The sequence below is a fragment of the Dermacentor variabilis genome, chromosome 2 (assembly GCF_050947875.1).
Source record: "Dermacentor variabilis isolate Ectoservices chromosome 2, ASM5094787v1, whole genome shotgun sequence".
Lineage (NCBI taxonomy): Eukaryota > Metazoa > Arthropoda > Arachnida > Ixodida > Ixodidae > Dermacentor > Dermacentor variabilis.
This window is the reverse complement of record NC_134569.1, coordinates 18921776-18943571: the sequence shown is the minus strand read 5'-3', so window position 1 is coordinate 18943571 and position 21796 is coordinate 18921776. Positions and strand designations below refer to the sequence as shown.

The 21796-nt window shown below is 44.1% G+C and overlaps 1 protein-coding gene across 2 annotated transcripts in view; it reads left to right on the top strand.

The window, feature by feature from the left end:
- LOC142571459 (protein ECT2-like) overlaps positions 1 to 20709 on the top strand; it is a 109481-nt gene extending 88772 nt beyond the window's left edge. For both annotated transcript variants that reach the window (XM_075679824.1, XM_075679825.1), the window contains exons 20-21: positions 6263 to 6440; positions 20492 to 20709. In XM_075679824.1, the coding sequence (XP_075535939.1) occupies positions 6263 to 6440; positions 20492 to 20593 (280 nt within the window). In that variant the 3' untranslated portion in view covers positions 20594 to 20709. The remainder of the gene's footprint in view (positions 1 to 6262; positions 6441 to 20491) is intronic.
- Positions 20710 to 21796: the final 1087 nt, after the last annotated feature.

The window sequence follows — 21796 nt, the reverse complement described above, 5'->3', positions numbered from 1 at the left end:
TAGTAGTTCTGTGGAAGCCCGCAATTGCTACGAACGGGTGGATGTCTGATTTTCCCTTTATAAACCTTGTTTATTGTGATCGTAAAAAAACATCAAATTAGGATGACTTTCACATTACCCAAAAAGAAAAAAAAAACCTGAAAAAAAATGTGCAAACTGCGCAACTCAGCATGTCATTTATTTTTCGTGTAGCGAACTACTTAAAGTTATCACTGATGTGGGATTGCTTGGTATGGTAGTTCACTGCTCCAAGGGTCATGTTCTCTGACCCACCAATCATGCACAGCATCTCGATCACCACTGCTGCACTCAGCAAAGCTGCAGATGATGTTCAGGGACTCGAGAATTGTAGCTAAAGTAGGTGCACCAGTGGGCTCGTTATTGTCCCCGCCATTGCCTACTGGCACACTGTTGGTGACTTCCGCATTAGCATATGATGTATGCATGTCTGCTTCTGTGTTCAAGCAGTTGGCGAAGCTTAGTGCGTCACTCCTGTCACTCTTTGTACACTAGTGATATTGCGCACATGGCCCAGATTTCCCACATGATTGGGAATCGTACACACACAACACGCCAGCAGTGGAGAAAACATGACAACAAATGCAACGCAGCAAGTTCTTTACACAGGGAAAAAAAAGAGGGAACAGAAAATCAAGACTACTACGTTTATTAATGATGATGATGATGATGATGATGATCTGTCTCTTCTTTGTAGCGGTTTGTAGCGAGCAATTAGTCTGCTAGCTACGTGAAAACAAATGCACAAATTTAATGCGCACTGCCACACGGCGTAAGCACTTGGTACAGGTGTATGGATTATCCGTGCTCTCATCACAGTCTAGCACTTGCTCAATCTGTGGTGTCCAAAGGTTCTCTCGGAGTATGATGTTAAAGGCCGTACATTTATGTACTGCAAGCACCAGATGCAACTGCAGGAGCCAGAAACATGTCATGGCTGCCATATTCCTGACATTGCATTCAAGATATGTGAAGCTGGAATCGCGTCACGGCATGCCGGTCTCTGAGGCTACAACTGGAAACCGTGAATTATTCGTATGAATGTGCGTAGGCTTTTCAAATTATTCATCTTAATTCGCATAGTAAATTATGGGACTGCACAAATTTTATTAACCGAATTTTCAAATAAACCAAAATCAAATTATTGAGGTACAGTCTACGCTCATTACAACGGACCCGCGTACAACAGACTTTCGAATATAACGGACCATATTTCAGCCTTAGTTGATTCTACCTATTTTATTAATGCAAAGAAGTTCGCTTTTAACGGACCACGCTACAACGGACTATCAGCTTTGGCGAACAAAATTAGCAGCAATTTTTTTTAAAAATCGAGTGTATAAAACATACTTTTGCCATGTCGACAGGGGCTGACAACTGACTTGCGAGGGTCAACCGACGATCGCAGCTCAATATCGTGCATTGGAGGGAGGAAGGTGGGATGGGCGGAAATGCGCAGTCTTCTTTTACACACGAAGCAAGGGGGGGGGGGTGCGGCGAGAGAGAGGGGGTTCTATTGCGGCAGCTGCTGTTTACGGCGCAGCCTCCGTATCTTGAAAGTGATCTGCGGCGTGGACAAAGTGCTCACCCGTTCATGCCTCATCTTCAAAGCAATCTGCGATGTGGATAAAGGGTGCCCAGTGCCGGTAGCTTCGTATGCGCTATGCTTTCAATGTTTAGTTCACGTTGAAACAAGAGATAGCATGAAGATCAGTTCACTCGCTGCTGCTGCCACGCTTATCTTGCTTAATTTGCTATCGCAATCGAAACTTCGCCTTTTGGGTGAAAGTGTGACGTTTTTTTTTTTTTTTACTTTGGATGTTCATCACTCACTTTTTGCAACAAAGTTTTAGTAAAGACATTGCGACAAAATTATCGGAAGTGAGGTGTTTTTGGATATTACGGACTTCGGATAAAACGAAATTTTTGTCAGATTATCAGGGTTCATTGTAACGAGAGTTGACTGTATTACTGTATTCAGTCTATAAGTTTATAACCCTCTCGTATGCATTGTGATTGGAATGCTACAGATTTTATGCCCAGCTTCCTGCTTTTGGTAATGTATCTGTGCTGTTTTTAAAGCTTCATATTAAACAAAAAGTGTTTTGTTTTTAAGGAGGAGTGTGAAAATATAATTTTTTTTAATTAACAAATGATGGGTCACATATGTGTGTTAGACACACTGAAGTTGAAAACAGTGCAATATCATAATATGAAAGACAAAAAGAAACAACATAGCACTGTGTTGTTAATTCTCTTGCCTTGCCCCATGATTTCTTGCAATTTTCAACATTTGTATACAACAGCTAGCTTGCATCCTCACTCTCACTGATACACAAGAGAAACCTAGCTTACATCATCTTTGGAGCAACACACCACTGCGCATTTTACTTCTTCCAGAGCCGAGCCACATTATTGGAGGGCCACAAAGCTTCTTAAAGGTTCCCTAAAACAGTTTAGGCAAATCTTGTAGACACGTAGGGCACAGCTACAGCAAAATGTTTGCGCCAGAATTTAAGTGAAGCATCTCATATCAAGAGAGCTATGGGTGATTACACATTACCCCCCTCCCTAACTATGCTTTTTCTTTTCAACTCGTTCACTGAGTGATCCGGGCTTAGCTTAGCCTTCACGGCTCTGCGTCATGCTGTGACGTCATGTCGTCTACTTCCGGTTGTTGTATAGCCAGCGTATGAAGCCTCTCCAACCTTTCCGCTGCCGGTCCCGCGCAAGAGCTATCCAAACAGCGTGCATTGCAAGCATTCTATCGTGGTGTCAAGTGTGTTCGGTACTGTGGTAGCCACAGGCAAGATGGATGTTTTGACGGTTGGTGGAGGCATAAACTAAAGCTCCTCCATACTACTACCACTGGGCTGAAGGGGGCTTTAGTGTAAACGTGAGCAGCCTGAGCAGTCTGCATCATGCAGCCACCTGGTGGGGCAGAGCTTAACCGGCCAAGCAGGGACCTAATATTAATGCGATAGCTTTAAGGACCCTGAGTCGCGAAAACTCCGATGTCGGTGTCGTACGTCACGTGGCGAAAATTCATTCTGAACCACATCCACGCAGGCCCTCCAAGTGGCACAAGGCGTTACTGAAATAATTGAATTCGTCGAAGAAAAATATGCCATAAAAACTGTAATGCACAATCTAGACAATATCTACAGACATTATAGCATCGGAGTTTAATTTAAATATACCAGAAAACATACTTCTGTTATGCGGAAACTCGGAACACAAACCCCTTTCCGAGAAGCACAGCTCACTCAGTTCTTTGCAATAACACCATCGCGCTCGGCTCCGCGCATCCACAAAAAAGTGGCGGTTGCCGGGAAGCGCAACAAGCAGTCAGGAATCTTTGAAATTTATCGTGTTCCACTCTTAAAGGCAAAGCTTAAGTGGCCTCCAATTTTAAAAACATTTAAAAGGATGTGTTCATGATTACACTCCTGACACACGTTAGACAGCAGCAAATTAGAATACGCTTGGTTACTGCTATAAAGTCAACGACCGATTTTCTGGACATGCCCAATAATTCTGACACCTTCGCAGCACGTACCCCACAGAGTGAAATGTATAAGAACATTTGAAATTTCAGATGCAAGATACCTTTGCCATCCAATTTTGCAGATTTTTTGCCATGACCGCAGGTCTGAAATGGCATTGATCGAAGCCACTGCCGCGGCCATTTCGATAACTCGCCGCCTCGAACCGGCTCTCTCACACGCAGATCCGCTGGCTACCGTGGCAATGCTAGGCCTAGCTGCTTCGACGTTCGCTACCAAACTTCTTACTGCTTGGTGCCGTGTTTTATTGCTATAGCAATTATGTGGACACTCCAGGCGCCTTCTGCCGTCGCCGTGATGTTCTGTATAAAGTCCAGTGCCATAACATTGTGGCTGTGCACCGTATGCTGTGTGTGTGAGTGAAAGCATGCGAGGGTTAGCCGAGGATGGTGGCTCAATACCCCCCGTGTTGGCGTAGTGGCTTTGGTGTTGCACTGCTAAGACCAAAGTTGCGGGACCGAATCCCAGCCGCCGCGGCCACATTTTGATGGGTACAAAATGCAAAAACACTCATGTACCTTAAAGAACCTCAGGTGGTCAAAATTAACCTGTAGTCCCCCACTACAGCGTGCTTTATAAGGATATTGTGGTTTTGACACGTGAAACCTCAGAATTTAAGAAAAAAGAAAGGGTGGTGGCTCGACTAGCATGCACAAAAGAGGAAAGCAGGGAGGAAGCGCACCATCTTCCATCGCACTCAAGGCACCAGGGAGGCGATCTACTGTGGCAGCGGCTGCGTATGGCACGGTTTAGCCCACCCGCCTGGGCCTTATCTTGAAAGCGATCTGCGATAAGGACAGAGTGCACGTGCGCGAAAGGCCGATAGGTTCATGTGGGTCGTGTTTCTGCCACTTAGTTCTCGTTGATGCCAGAAGCAACACGAAGGTCAATTCGGTCGCTGCTGCCCCACTTCCTCATGCCACTGTTTTGTCAGTGAGTGTCTGTGGTCACTGAGGGAAATGTGTTCATGGTTGCCTGTCCACGTGTGACATCATGCTTCATTGTGGAAAGTTTTGCGCACATTGAACGAAGACAAGAAAAGGACACAAAGGCTGGTATTTGTGTCCTTTTCTTGTCTTCATTCAATGTGCGCAAAACTTTCCACAATGACGCATGATGTCACACGCGGACAGGCAACCATGAACACATTTCTCTCAGTGACCACGGACACTCACTGACAAAACAGCGGCGTTTTGTGTCCTTTTATTGTCTTCGTTCAATGTGTGCAAAACTTTCCACTATGAAGTCAAACCAACTAGCCTGCCTCTGTCTTGTTACACCATGCTTGTTAATTTAGTTTTTAAGCAAGTTCATGGTTGCCTGTCCACGTGTGACACCATGCTTGTTAATTTAGATAGTAAGCGAATGTTTACAGCCGATAGAACTACTATCCTTACTTTGTATAGCTGTATGTGAGTTCACTCCCCACCTGCAGCAAGTTTTTTCATCCACTTTCATTGCCATCCTTTATCATTTCTTTAATGCAGTTAGTAAGTACAAGTAATTTCCCCTATGTTTTCCTTGGTGTCTTTGTTTGTTGGGGGCTTCTCATAGGATGATTAATAAAAATCGGACCCCTTGGTTGACTCCCTTTGTTCCCACGGCGCACAGTATGTATTTCTTAATTATACGTGATTGCACCCACCGTGTCTTGTCAAAGAGGAGCAATACGCCTAATTAATATACTGGCAAGGCTTTGCAGCTAGTATGGGCGTGACTGTGGCGATTTGAGGCCTTGGGGGAAGTAAAAGAATGCATTTGTTTTTGTCGGACTGCCTGATTTATCAGACGTTTTCGCAACCCCTGGAGAGTCAGAAAAATCGGACGTTGACTACGTTAGCTCTGTGTTTGGTTGAGCTCTGTACCACCAGGTGGCTGCGCCCTGCAGGCTGTTCGTGTCTGCGCCTCTGCTTATCAGATAAACTGCCCAGTCCTTTGGTGTTTGCATTTAACCGAATACTGGACACGCTAAAACTCTCTATCGTGGTAATAATTCTCCAGCATAAAGTGACTGCCACAAACGTGTAGATGCTGGCGCTGATCGGATACTGACAGCCCGATGCACTGCAGCCTCTACGCTCGTATGTTGCCTTGTAGAGGGACATGTCACAGCTTGACATGTCACCAATCACTTGATTTAGAGCCCGCAACTTAGTAAGGTCATGGTCCTCGTGATACGGAGCACGTTGTAGCTCAAGCAGACGACATTTGCGATGTGACGGAAGTGCTTGAGTGTTGTGATAAATTGTAATTATATGTTCTGTTTTTCTTACTTTTTTTAATAAAAGCAAATTAACCAACATTCCAACTATTACGGACATTTTTTCCCCATAAAGCCGAAAAAATTATTGATGATGCAATCTGGTAGCTAATTAGATAGCTCGTCCAACAGACGTCAATTGTGCTAACTACCTCAATTGTGAGGGGGCAGCTGAAAACTCAGGAGAGCGGCGCTGCTGTGATCAGTAGCGATGCACATTGTTAACACATTTTAATAAATTACACACTTTATGCAATGCACTTAAATGCATAATTTAATGATCAGAAGGACCTACCCTAACAACTCAGTACGTTTGTACAAAATTGTCAAAATCGTTTCAGTGTCTCTTTAACGGGACAACTGACCCCCACATTTGTACACAGATCTAGGTCCTTGCTAAATCTGTCATTCCTTACAGGTATGCCGCCAAGAAAGGAGAGAAGCTTTCCCGGGCACTGTCGATCACACGGCGAGCGGCAACACCACGACACCGGTTAAGCCGCGCTGTCTCAACATTCATCAGCCCTCTCAAATCCGTAACCAACCAATCCTCACCACTACATGGTATGCGGCTAGCCTCCAGTTCAAACCTCAACGTGAGTAGCCTCGCCCTGCCACAGCCTAGTGAAAGCATCGGCGATGTCTTCTTGATGCCGCGCAGCGTGAGGTAGTCGCACCTAGTGTGAGACTTGGCAACACGTAGCTCCTAGTCATAGGTGCTACTGCAAAGTTCTGTAAAAGCAGCTCACAATCCTTTGTTTCACAGATGTGACACTGTTGTTCTTGTGACGGCTCATGCTGAAGGTGTAGCTTCCAGCTGCTCTCGATGAGGATATGTTCATACACAGTATGAAGGAAGGTTGTGCTGCATTCAATGCCTGTGAGCATGTTTATTGGCTTGCAGAAAAGCCATTGAGTAAGAGCCATTCGTGCAGCACCATTTACAGTGCTTAACGCCAAAAGTTTGGCACCAGCACAGGCCACTTGCATGGATGTATGTCTGTATTAATAGCTTTTTGCATACGATGAACATTTGTCATTTCACCAGTTTCTCTTTTCATCATTGACTATCATGTCACAACGTAGCTTTTACTCATGAAGATAGAGAGAGAAGCAGCTGTAATAGCAAGGTGAACATGAGATGACACTTGAACTTGTACAGTGTTGTTCGCTCTGTCCTGTCTTCACCTATTTTTTTACAACCTTTTACAACACTTGTAACTTTCAATAACATATCAGTAAGGAGTTGTAATAGCACCTAAAACTTGCTTCAGACTTGCTGGAGCTTCAAAACTTGTTTGTACAAAATGTCGTGACATCTGGTGGTGGGATGAGTGTTGCAATGGCCTGTCCTTTGGAGAACATTTTTCTGAATAAATAGAGTGCTAGGCACATCACTGTCAGAAATTCTCAGACACTGAGTTTGCGTTAAGACAAGTGAAAACACTAAAAGAACTGTTTTAATGCAATTGAGTGTTTGCACTACTGGAGCTTATAATCTCTGCTTGTTCATGTATCAAAACAACGGATAGCCAAGTTGTGCACAATGAGGTTGGTGCATTATTTGCATAAGTCTTTACTTTGTCCAGGTTTTTAGCCATCACAAAGCCAGCAAAGCATTTTTCACCATAGGCATGCTGAGGGTCACCTAATTGCCAAGCAGCTCACTCACCTCCTTTCCCAGCGCCGTCATCAGTTGACCTTTGTTGGGCCAGCTTATGCCTTAATAGCTAGCTGCAAAGTTGTGCTGGTTATGTTGCACCCTTAACTTCGCCAGTGCGCTTGACACTGTTCTAAACTACCTGCTTTTGATGGTTATAATGTGAGCTATATGGCAGACTAGACACTATTAGGCTAGCTTGTACCCACTTCTCTGAACTCAGAAGGGCCACTGTGACCACTCACACCCTCATGTTTTCTACCAAAGTAAAGGAAATTGCTGTTTTCTCTTGAGTTAACACCAGTGAGCACTTTGATATTGAGTGAGCAGGTCAAAATTATATTGTAAGAAATGATAAACTGCAATTTTGCCATAAACCTGATGTTATGTTCACCCAGTAAAAAAATTTTTATCATGACTGGTAGAGTTTTTATTGAATATGTACAACATTCATCATGCCATGGAACACAACATTCTTGTGACAATGGCTGGCAATGCAATCATACTTGTCCATTAGCCTTTCATTGTTTTTATAATATGATACAATACCATTCAGGTGTGTACTGTAAGTGCAAGCTAATCGATCTTTGAGATCAGCTTAGTACAAGTGACAGTAGTTGGTTACGCTATGAGCGGTTTGTGACCATTATGTGTTAACTTCCTGTCCGTGTTGGCGTGAATAACTCCAAAAAATGTGTTCTCACAGATTGCAGTGGGTCTCATGCATTGCAACGGCAATGTCTCTTGGCTCCTGTTTGCACTGTGCTTTTGGAGGCAAACAAAACGGGCTTCCTGTCTTCATTGTTTGGCAGCTTGCTAGCACTGTTGTCTGTTCTGCAGCTGGTAAAGAGATATGAACACTAAGAGGTGGTTACATGATGATTTTTGTAAAGGTTTTAATTAAAGTGTGCTAAGTCAACAGCTGACTGCAAAGCCATCTAATGTGAAACCAGGCAGCTTATAACAAACCCAGCACTGAAAATATATTTTGTGTCCGTCATGTCTGAAGTAGCACAGTTACAGCTTTGCCATGATGTATTTAAGATAAGCATGTAAGCATGCACTGGTTGTAGCTTTGTATAGCACAAAAAAGTCTGCTTGTCATCGTATTCTGGTGTGTTTAGTGCCACGAAGGTTCAGAATCGCCAAAGGATAAATATGGCAAGCTTCCCGCATGCTTTAATATTTGTGTAAGCAAAGGTGTTGACTTGGCTTGCTATATGTGTGTTTGTGATGTTTGTGTCTGCCTCTTGTGTCATCATTTTGCCTTGGAATGCTTGTATTTGTATTGGTATTAACTGTGCTTCTCCCATGTTACTTTGTGGCATAACATTAGTCTGTGTGTGCTAATATTTACTTGACCTGCTTGGTGCCACTTACATTTGTCAACAGCTCTGTAAATAAACATAGTCCATTCCATGCCTTCACTTAAGTGCACATGCATTATGCAGCCATGAACATATGTGTACATGAGCTGGATATTCTGACAACGGCAATTCTGCATATGCACAATAAACACTATGTGGCTGAAAGTTTGACTGTGTTACTTTGCTAAATGTGGGCAATTTCTTTGTTGTTACAACATGTATGTACATACTACTGTAGTTGTTTGTAACCTGCTTAATCACCAACATTGTGTCTGTGATCAACAGTGGAAAAGAGGAAGCCGCCTTTCCATTCTCACTCCATTCCAGATAGTGTAGATTATCGCAATTCCACTTCTTTTAACTTTTTAAAGCACTCCTGGAGTGGCTGGACTGATGCCTTCCACTCCTCCCATTCCAGTAAATGGAATGCTTTCCTTTATATTTGTTCACTACTTGTGCTTGCATGTCTAGTAACTAAACTATATTTTTGAATGATTAATAATATTACAAATAATGTTAGATACTATTTTTTTGCATACATGCTATTATTGTGTCACTTTGATGACTAGCAAAAAATGAAATGCATTGTTATGTTGTGCAGGGTTTTTGTTTGACATCTACTGGTTTACTAAAGGACGAGTGTACTAAAGAACACCATTTCTTTTCTAGCACACCTCTCTGACCAGCTGTCATTACACTGTCTCAATATTCAACAGTGTGTGAAAAAACATGCTGCGCATTACAAACTGCCATGGAATCGTGCAGGGTACAACCATTTGCAACATTGTTTTTCATGTCCATTTTTGTGTTATTGGTTAAAGTAAATCGAATCGCTCTTGACAACTAAATGTTGCTGTCTTAAATGCATTTTAACCTTGTAATGCTAGAATATTTCCAGCTCTTTAGAAGTGTAGAATGTGTAGAATACTGTGTTTATAAGTGCTGCAGCAGAGGTATTTCAGGATGTCTACCAACCGGGAAAACTGGGAATACTCAGGGATTTTGAATAGTCTGGAAATACTCAGGGAAAACTCAGGGAAGTCGCACTTCTATCAGGGAAAATTAGCTGGAATTTTATTGAAAGGGAACGAAAGTCATGGTAATGCTAGCTCGAGTAAAGGCTGAACCCCATGAGAGCAATTTTGTGCGCGACGGCGACGAACGACGAAACGAGCCGTCACTTGAACAGATCACTCGGTCTTGTTGCTCAATCGCTCAGTTCTGGAAATCTAGAATTTGCCGCTCATTGCCCAGAAGTGCTATGTACAACTAGCCAGTAGCGCGAAGCTGGAAATGGATGTACATCACTCAAATACAACTGATTGTCGCAGGGAACGAGCAAACGATGGAAGTTTTAGACGTGCAAAGATACGAACCTACTGCAAGACCTTGAGAAATATTTTATGCTGCCTTTTACAACAAAATACATCAACTTAAATTAATAAAGGACACGTCACGCTAGTTTCTAATTTCGCTAATTTCAATGCGTTGTTGCTGCCTTCATACCGGCAACACCTGGGAGACGTCGCTCATAATCATTGCTCGCATGGGAACATGACAACCATCTCCATCGCATCGCTTGTTGCTGTCGCACGCAGGATCACTTGTATGGGGTTTATATCTAACAGAGAGGAATCGTAACGAATTGCCTCTGTTGCTGTGTTGTCGGCTGGAGGAGTTGCCAATGTACATTCAACGACAGACTTTCCGGACACCCGATAGTTAGAACAGCTTTGCGGCACCACCACGTACCCGATAGAGTCAATGTATATGAACATCTGAAATTTCGGGTGCAACAACACTTCGCCGTCCGATTTTCCTAACTTCTTGCCGGGACCGCGGGTCCGAAATGGCATTAATCACAGCCACCATTTTGGCTACCTCACCGTCTCAAACGGCGCTCTCCCACGCAGATCCACTGGCAGCCATACCACCAGCGCGGCAACGCTAAGCCTACCTGCTTCCACGTTTTCTATTAAGCTTCTTGCCATTCTGTGCAGTGTTTTTCATTGAAAGAATTCGCCCCTGTCTGTAATAGCACCGACTCCATCTTTGTTGTTCTCGCGAATGGCTTCGAAGCTCAGAAAGCACAGCATGTTGCATAATGGCGATTCCCAAAAGTCAGTGTCGCTTCAATACAGCAATGTTGCATAGTGAAGCATATGTGAAAGTATTGTGGTGAAGCATAACCAGCGTGTGCAGAGTAAATTGCCACGGAAAACAGTATGTTTTCCTTCATTATGCACACGTGCGCCTGCCATTTCCTGTCACAGTACAAGCACCAGAATGCATATTAAGTGTGCTGGCAGGCCTTCAGAGCTTTTTCGGATGTGCCTGTGGTGAGTTTAGCCCTTAAGGGCACTGAAAGACATGCATTCATTTTTTTCCCGACTGCCTCATTTTTTGGACATTTACATGGCCCCTACAGAGTCTGAAATATCGGATGATGACTGTACAACTGACAAAGAGGATGCTTCAAATGGTCCATTGGGCAAGCATGCATTGAAAGGAGGACGAGAACAGAAAGGACCTACGCACTAAGGAAAGAACGGGACAGGAAGCATGCCGCCACTTCTTTGAAGGAGCTTGAGCTCAAGAAACAGTGTTGGCTGATGCCGAGATGCAGGTGTCCCTAATATAAACCAAAATAAACTTTTTAAAACAGTAAAACGCAGCACTGAGGCAATGTGCACTGGCTGTGAGAGTATGTCAGGACTGTTGAGGTTGATACACCAGCTGTTGAGAGAGAATCTCACTTGTGACAAAGTTCGGGCCTCATACCAATAAGCTTGCTATCAGCTGATAGAAATAGCTCATCTTCGAAAATATTTGTTTCTGTATGCATCTCCTTTTTGTTTGTATTTGGGGAATGTTTGACAATGGGTTTTACGTTTTTTTTTCCGAATGTGTGTGTGTGTGTGCGCGCGCGCACGCGTGCACGCACGCGTGCATGCGTGTGGGTGTGTGTGAATAAAATAAGCACAATATGATTAAATAAGCACTTTTTCAATAAAATAAGCACAACTCTTTAGTATTCAAATTGGATTAGGTCATTTTATTTATTTTTTAGCATGCTTACTAGAGAGTGACACCATCAGGTGACACAATGTCAACCCGTCTTGACATAAAACAAAGTTCTGTGTCACTCAGGGAATTTTGCAAAGGCACTCAGGGAAAGCCTGGAAAACTCAGGGAATTTGAAAGTGTCAACTTGGTAGACACCCTGTCAAAGTTGTTACAAGAGGTATTGAGGGATGATGCCACCATCCCTTGCTATGTTTCACGCTGGCCAGGCTAGCCGAGCAAGGGCTGCTTCTGTATCCTCCACTTTATCTGTCTCCACATCCTTCTTCCTCCCCTGTGAACTTCGAGCAGATGAAATATCAAGTTGCATCTGGCACTCCTGTCTCTACAATGCATTCCCACTGCCATGTAGCCACACCTATCTTTGTACTTGAGTGCTGGTGAACCTAGCTAAACCCCTTTAAGAACAGTCCAGTGCTCTATCACCCAATGAACAAATGAAACAGTATTCACATATAGGCAGATGGTGTAAGAGCTGGTATTGAGCAAAAATTTAGAAATGTAGTGGATTGACTAAGTCTAGTTTGCTAACTGGAAAATTTACTGGTTTTGTAGTCTCGCCTAAAATAAACATTCAGTAATTTAGGACTATGGACTTTAGGACTATGTGCCCTTTCCATTCCGGAATCTTGGGCTCCAATTCCATCCTGGGTGTATGAAAATGTGGAATGATTCCAGAATCATTCCAGCTCTGGAGATGCCACTCTGCAACTCTGTTGTGATCACCATAGCAGGCAAGTGTATCATGCACCAAACACTAATCTTCACCATTCAGCAGCAGCTTGCGTTGCAAAAATGCATTTTAGCCTTGGGGTGGCATTATTCCTAATCTACCATGCCTAGTTTTGTAGAAGTACATGTACCTTTTATTCACTGTCAGCTTCATTTAAAATATTAATAATATGAAATGAGTAGTACAATTATTTCGTTGTATTTGTTGGTAATTGAACCATTTAACTGTCAAGTCACTTTATTTCAGCACCAGAGAAAACACGAGTGATGCTAAGGGATGCATGTGAAAAGCCATTACAAAGCTTGACCAAGTTCTTGCATTAGCTGGATTTCATGTTCCTGATTCTGCTAAATGGCATTAGTACATGCAGAGAGTATTTAACCCGATCATTTTCTGTGCAAAGAATGGATCTTATATTGCATAATTTTTATTTTGTATAGGATGATCACCGCCACTAATGTTGTCTAACTCCATGTGTAGCAAGTTCTCGTGCAAGTCCCTCCTAACATCTTTAATAAAATGTAGCCATCACCCGCTGTGGTTGGTTCGTGGCTATGGTGTTGGGCTGCTAAAATCGAATCCTGGCCATGGCGGCCGCATTTCGATAGGGGCGAAATGCAAAAACACCCATGTATTTAGATTTAAGTGCACGTTAAAGAACCCCAATTGGTACAAATTTCTGGAGTTCTCCACTACAGCGTGCCTCATAATCAGAAGTTGTTTTGGAATGTAAAAACCCATAATTTAATTTTTTTAAACATGGCCATGTCTACATATAGGTCGCATGACCTTGCACATGAACATTTTTTCTTACACTATACTTAGCACATTCTGCCAATTTAGTAAAAGGTGTTGCTAGCAGATATCTAGTTTTTACCATGCCAGCAGTTGATGATAGTTAGACGCCGTATCTGTCATATCTGTACCATGCAACCGACCGGGTGCACAAAATTAAGGACATAATGACTTCACAAATAGCAGCAATTCGACAGACAGGAATCAAAATGTTTCTTTCAAATTTTTTACAATGTTTCTTTTACTGCAGTTGTTAAGCTATTGAATAAAACCATATTCACCCTGAAATACTGACTGGATTTGGCTTAATAATAGCTATGTGCTCAGATCGGATAGCTTGTCTTAATCTTGTCAATATCAGCCTTTCGCAAGTTTTTAGCGTTGTAATGCTGTGTGTATTAGTCTCCCTACCACTAAGAGCCCCCGACACATAGTTGTGTAGAAAGTTCATATTGGGAACTAGGATGTCTGCCACATTGAGGGTCACGAGGCCGCAAACGAGGTTCACAGCCAGCCAAGTGAATCTTGTGTGGTGCAGGCCTTATGGCAGCAAGCAAACGCATTGCTAAAAGTTGCGCCTAATGAAATTATGTTCAGAAGGCTTGGCTGTGGGCTCTTCCACTTGAAGCTGCTTTGCAATGGCCATAGCTGACCTTTCAAGGTTCAGACTCATCAAGGCCTCTGCCCGGTGGAGGCGAGAGAGTGCGAATAAACTTTGCTATGTAAATCTAGCTTTGCTGAGACGTCCTCATTCCAGAATGCCTTGAGCTCAGGCTGCACCTTGGGCCCTCGCAATCAGCCATTGTTGATCCTGAAGGGTGAAGTTGGCCAAGGCTCTCTCCGAAAGCTCGGCGGTGCGATAAGGGCCGGAGGATTTAGTGGTGCCTGTCTGCAACCTATGTGCCTAAGGGACCAAGGCTCTGCGCAGAAGTAGCATTTCAGAGAGAATTTTGTAGGGGCTATGAGGTGATTTCTGGTTGGATAGGAGAATATATTGACTTGTAGAGCTCGGTGGAATAGCTCCTGCTCTATAGGTAGTGACGTGTGGGCGAGGGTTTGTTGTTTGATGAGACTAGAGTACGAGACTAGAGGGTGCACGCACTTGAACTCGGATGCCTCGGTGTTGGCTCGGCGGGTCATATCTCGAGCCACGTGGTTGGTGATAATGTTGCGAAGAATGCCATGGTGAGCCAGTGCCCAGATGATCATGAATGGTCTCGTTGGCAGCTTTTGATTGATGATTCTGAGCATATTGTTATGAATTCTGCCACTAGCGAAGCTGTGGCATGCCTGTTGAGAGTTTTTCACTATGGCTTCAACCTCTATTTGGGAGAGCGCAAGGGCAATGGCTACTTCCTCTGCTCAGAGGGGATTGTTTCAGTGGAACGAAATGCTGCTCCAATGTTCTTTATTCACGATTGCGGTGGCTGTTGTGGCTGTTTGTCCGGGGTAAGACGCCGTATTCATGTAGGCTGTAGAGGTTTGACTCCCATATTGTTTGTGTATGGCTTGGGCCTCCTTTCACTGTACGTGGTGCAATGGATGCATGTTCCGGGGTAGGGGAGGTATGATGTCGTTGCTCCCAATTCCCGATAACATGGGATAACCTCAGTCTGAGGTGGCGGAGGGCTGAACGGGGCAGACAGGCCCAGGTGTGAGAGGATGGACCTCTCAGTTTCTGTGACCGCCAGCCTTGTTTCCTGGCTGTATAGATGTGCCTTGATCAGCTCCTTGGCCGTGTTGTGCGCTCCTAGTCATAGTAGGCATTCTGTGAATGTACTCATCGGCAGACCCGCTGCCTGCTTATATGCTTTTCTGATCGTGTTGATTTTCTTTTAATTCCATCGAACTCAACTGCCTGAATGGTGTCTGATCATTGGTGGTACTTATTTCTCTTTATCTTACATGATAATTGGACATAAACTATTGTTTTACACAAAAAAGAAAATTTGGTGACATTTAAGAAAGTAGCAATCTCCATGTCGCTGTGTAAGGCAACTAGGACAATGTATGGCTTCATCTGCCGTGTGAGAGAGGAGGCTAATAACATGGAATAAATGTGTTAAACCACACAGGGATGTGTGCAGACAAATTTAAGCACCTAGACAGATAGAACAAGAATGTTAATGCCTATGGAAATTTGAAACTGTGGCCTCAAATAACTTTACAATAAAAACAGGAATAAAAACAGCCATCCTAGATGCTCTTTCCACCCTTAACGTGGGTCGTCGCATCCACGGTTATATCACGGCTTTCCTTGCCCGTCGCACGGCTGAGATCTCATTCTGCCCTCGCTCTTCTCCAAATTTCACTCTTAGAAATCAGGGCACCCCCATGGCACGCGCTCTCGCTACCATTCCTAACCTGTCCCATGCTTCCATGATCACCCTCTGGGTGAACACCGGAAATATTGGAGAGATGGAGGCCGTCCTCCAGGCGGGCGTGGACGTGGTTGCCGGTCATGCTCGCACAGTCGGGCTGGCCTGCTTCCCGTCAAAGTCGGAGCTTCTGCTCCTCCCACCTCGAGGCACAGCCCCCACCTCGTCCCCCACCCTTAGCGTCATTACTGACGCGCACCCCGTCCGTTGTATCACCTGCCTCCGCATTCTGGGTCTCCTTCTCCAATCCAACGGCAAACACACTGCCATTCTTTCCCACTTAGCTACCACCGTCCACCAGACCGTCCGACTTATTCGGCGTGTCGCTAACTGGCACCACAGCATGCACGAGCACGACCTCCGTCGTCTTGTCCAGGCCTTCATTCTCAGCTGCTTTATCTACTCCCTCCCCTATCCCTTTCTCTCTCGTGCCAAGGAAGACAAGGTGAACTGTTTCAACCGTCAAGCCTACAAGTCGGCCCTTGCGCTCGCCACCTACACACCCACTTCTCGTCTACTGGCAATGGGCATCCACAATACTCTTTCAGAGCTTGTGGAGGCCCATGGCATGGCACAACTCGATTGCCTTTCTCGCACCCCCTCTGGTAGAGCCCTTCTCTCTTGCTTCCGATTGACCCCTGTGTCCCCTGCCTGTGTAACCCACCCCTTACCGTCCTCTGTATCTTCCATGCTCACTGTCAACCCTCTTCCCAAGAACATGCACCCTGACCATCACGCCGCCCGCCGCTCTGCCCGTGCCTCCACCCTCTGGCACCAGTATGGCACACAGTCTAACGCCATGTATGTCGATGCGGCACCATACAATTCCCACCCCGCCTACGCCCTTGCCACCACTTCCCATACACTTTCTCCCCTGACTGTTGCCACTATACCTGCCCCCACCTCCAATGCTGCAGAGGAAGCAGCTATTGCGCTGACCATTGCCACTACCTCAGCCCGTTTCATGTTCAGCGACTCCAAAGCTGCAGTCCCCAATTTTGCGAAGGTTAGCATCTCCTCCTCTGCGCTCAGCATCTTTGAGCACTCCTCTCCCCCTTCTCATTGTATTTAACTCCTCTGGGTTCCGGCTGACGCGGGGCACCCTGGCAACCAGGCAGCAAATTTCATTGCTCTCGAGATGACAGACCGAGCTGGCCCCCTCCACTTCAGGATGGACACGCGTGACTCCCTCCTCACCTTCCATGACATCACCCTTGATTACCGCAACTCTCGCCTATCCCTCCCTCCCCCTCACAAATCCCTGTCTAAGCTCCAACAGAGCATGTGGCACCATTTATAGGCCCACACTTTCCTCTCTCCTGCCCGACTTGCCCTTATTCACCCCGGTGCCTTCTCACCCGAATGCATGCTCTGCAGACACCCATGAGCAGACTATGCTCATATTCTCTATTCATGCTCGAAACACTCTCCCCCTGCCTCTTGGCATGTATCTAGTCCGCAGCTGTGGGAGGCTGCTTTGGCCAGCTCGGAGCCGGATGTCCAGCTATGGCCAACAATCTGGGCAGCGGAAGTCGCCACCAGGATCTGGTGGCGACGACTGGCAGCCTGAAGGCCACCGATGGAGCAGCAGCATCTTAATTTTCTTTTTTTTTTTTACCTTCACTAAATAAACTTTGTACCACCACCACCACTCCTCCCCCTCCTTCACCTTTCTCTCTTTCTGTGTGTGTGTGTATGTGTGTAACAATGAGGATGTACATTTTGCAGCCACCTTAAATAAAATTATGCTATCAAAAAAGTAAAATTTCGTTTGCCAACTAATACATTTAGATAATGTATTTCGATAACCTAGCTGGTACATGACTTGGAAAAACGAAAAGTGCTAAAAATGGGGCCATACAAAAACAAGACGGTGTTCTATTGTGGGTGTGTTCTCGTTTGCAGGCCAGGCTTGTTGCAGCCCAGGTAACAGTGGAGATCACTGTTGTTTTGCAGCCAGATCGTCTAGTGAGTGGTACAGTTATAGTGTGCTAGACACTATAGCCGTACTATAGCCATTATAGACACTAGGCCACGACTATATACAGGAGAGGGCGGGCACTATTTTGCGAGTTGGCTGTCCCTCAATCGCATTCTCAACGTTGTAGGCATGCTATGTTGTTCTAGATTTAAAAATCCAGGAATGAAGCTTTGCGCTAGAACTTGGATAGTATCATATGATGCAAGTTTCACTTGCTTTTGGTGACCTGCTGTCTGACTTGTTTGAAGAGACGTTTGGAGGTAACTTGGGATCATGTTATTGTAGTCATCACATGATTGATGTTATTTGATCGCACTCGGGAAGTGATGAGGCAGACTATACGAAACAGGGCTGCTTCCTGTTTGGGAGCCTTTGTGAAATTTATGGCATCCGTTGCTCTCAGTAAGTTGAGGGCAAGTAGCTCCGATAGATTTGAAAGCATCACGTCTACTGACTCCCATCAATTCTGAAAATTTCTGAGATGTTTAGTTAGGATGGATGGGCTCTCCACAGCAAGCATCACATGTCACGACGGGATAAGTGAGCCTCAACTAGGCGACTGGCCGTGGCTGTCTGGTGTTGAGCCATCGGGCAGTGACAAAGCGCTCTCACTATTTATTTATTTATTTATTTATTTATTTATTTATTTATTTATTTATTTATTGTCATACTCTCAAGGCCCGGAGGCATTACAGAGAGGAGTGGTGATTAGTACAAACATATTCGTTAACAATATTCTTGAAGTTTGTGGCGTCAGAAATGGCAGTGACGGAGGCAGGGAGGCGGTTCCAGTCATTCGTCGTTCTTGGTATAAAGGAATCAAAATAAACGTTCGTGCGACAAGTTGGGACTTCAACCTTAAAACGATGATCCGTGCGTGACGATATGTATGATGGAGGGGAGATTAGTTCATCCTTAAGTGTTTCGTTAGAGTAATAGATCTTGTGAAAAAGGCATAGGCGAAAGTATTTACGACGTAACTCTAGGTTAGGCAAGTCAAGGGTTAGTTTCATTGATGAGACACTTGCATGACGAGAATAATTCGAAAGAATAAAACGAGCAGCTCGGTTTTGAATGGATTCGATGGTGTTCTTTAGCTTTAGAGTAGAAGGGTCGAAAATGGAGCATGCATATTCAAGTTTAGGCCTCACTAAGGATTTGTACAGAAATAACTTGACAGCTACAGATGCCAATGAAAAATTACGCCGTAAAAACCCAAGCATGCGATTAGCGTTACCGTAAATGTAATTTATATGAATATTCCATGTAAGATTGTGCGTAATGTAGATACCAAGATATTTATATGATGATACATTTTCTACAGGTATGTTGTTAATATTGTACGTAGGAAGGGTGGTATTTCTTACAACACGGGACACACGCATCGCCTTACATTTATTAGAATTGAGCTTCATTTGGGATCTAGCACACCATGATGTTACTATGCCAATGTCTGATTGAAGAGTATCGCAGTCGCCAGAGTTAGAAATGACACGATAGAGAACACAGTCATCGGCGAATAACTTAATTGATGTAATTGATGTCCATAATTATCCGCCAACTTTGTTCTTGACGCCTTTTATGCACACCCCCTCCTCCTAGCATCCATCACTTCACTCCACTTCTTAGAATTCTTTTCCGTTAGTCACTGTCACACTCTTTAACATTCACTGGTTTTTTTGAACAGCACATTCTGTAGATCATTCTTTCTTGTCCTGTTTTAAAGCAAAGCTTTTTAAAGTAAAGCTTTCTTTGCTCTCTTCCTTCAACTTTTCCACTGCTGCTGCTGCTGTGGCTGTCTTGCACTCCGTGTCGAGGTTGGTTCGGAGCGTGTATATACATGGAAGCGCTAAACAAAGTAATTATAGATTCGCACCAACTAGCCCGCCAACGCATTGTGCTGGACATGGGAGGAGCGTGGCAGTGAGGAAAGGAGATGCGAAAAGCTTTTTTGGACCTTTGCAGTACATCGAATGTGCACAATGCCCTCTGGAGCTCTCTATGTGTTGATCGCTAAATTAGCCTCTTGAAAGCTGTAATTATCCATGACCTCCCACAAAAGCACTGCAGAAATTGCAGCACTTTCCTTTCTGCTATATCCTAGTCCAGATGGAAGCTAGACAGAATGGTAGAGAGGAGGCAGATAATGGATAGAACTGACACAGTTGCAAAACAAAGGAATAACAGCCTCGCCATGCTTCACTTGCAGTTCCCATACAGGGAGGGGAGATAGGGAAAAGATGTACTAGGTGCAATTTTCAGAAATATATCCTTTTTATGCCCTAGTTAGCCTGTAAAATTTCATGACAATCTTTGTTTTTAAAAATTGATGGCATAAATCAAATATCTGCATCCTAAGTCACTATATTATCTTTTTCATGCAAGATACCTCATAAAGATTGGTGCAGTGGTTGCCAAAAAAGACTTTCTTCGCTGCCATGTATTTTCATAAGAGCTCTTGAGTTAGCTTCCGCTTGAGATCAAAAGGACATTTGACTTGGACATGGACATCCTGATTAAACCGGTATGTCTAGCAGATATTTCTGGATCACTGGATTCTTAAGAAGCCATTGTAAATGTTTGCAGAAGCATTCATTATTGCTAATCAAATGTGAGATTTTATGTGCTCAGAAAAGGATTGTCTTGCAGGATCTTGCCGACGACTCGCCATGCAGCAGTCCTCAACGTGGTGCCCCACAAGTGCGAGTGAAGAGCGGGTCCTACGGTCCGTCTACATCAAAGCGTGCTTGAAATTTGTTCAACTTATACGTTAAAGTTTTTAATCAGTCATGTTGTGGTCATATGGTGCTTTTATTTATCGCAAAATTTTATGACTGTTTTACTTAATAAATACTGACGGCCACTCATTCTGCTTCCACATGCACCTTCTAGCTACTGTCAGAAGTATTTGCAAGAGAAAACACACAACCAAAACAAAAAATACTAGTCTGGTGTGTCTAGTGCATGGAATGGCATATAAGCATTAAATGCCACTCTACTGAACACAAGAACCATGCTTATAACCGTACGTACCAGCTATAACGTTGTACCAGAATGCCTAATGCATTAGGCAATGAAATGACACAGCATTGCGGTTGCAGGGTGAATATGTGTCCATGTTTATTGCGTCGTCACCTACACATATACATTTTACGGTTTCCACTTACGGTTTCCTGGCTGTCTGTTGGTTTTTTTTTTTTTTTTTTTTTTTTTCAGGGTTATAAGTGGGCCGATCCCGATGACTAATCAGGGTGTCTACCAAGTTGGCATTTCCAAATTCCACGAGTTTTCCAGGTTTTCCCCGAATGCCTTTGTAATATTCCCAGAGTGACACAGGACTTCATTTTATGTCAAGGCGGGCTCCCGACATCATGTTGCCCAATGGTGTCACTCTCTAGTATGCATGTAAAAAAAAATAAAAAAAAACCTAATCCAGTTTAATATAAGTAAGGGGTAGTGTTTACTTTATTCAGAAAGAAAACGGAAGGGAGGGGCTAGTAATATGCACAGCGAATAAAATATCTTCGAAATAAATAGTAATACCCATTGCACATCGAGTCAAATATTCTAAGATACGAATAAAAAAAGAGATGCGTGCAGAATATTCTCAAATATGAGCTATTTCTATCAGCTGATAGCAAGCTAAGCTGGTATGAGGCCCGAACTTTATCACAAGTAAGATTCCCTCGCAACAGCTGGTAGGTAAACCTCACCTGTCCTGACATGCTCTCAGCCCGCGCACAACACTGCAGTGTTGCGTTTCACTGTTCTAAAAGGGTTCTTTTTTTTTTTTTCCTTCTTGGATGAGGGACACCTGCATTTCGGCGTCAGCCAACGCTTCGCCTTTAGAGTGCCAGCTCCTTTGTCTTGTTCTTCTTCGGCTTCGCGTTCGGCACACGGACTATTTGATGCATCCTCTTGGACAGTTGTACAGTCAGCGTACGATTTTTCGGA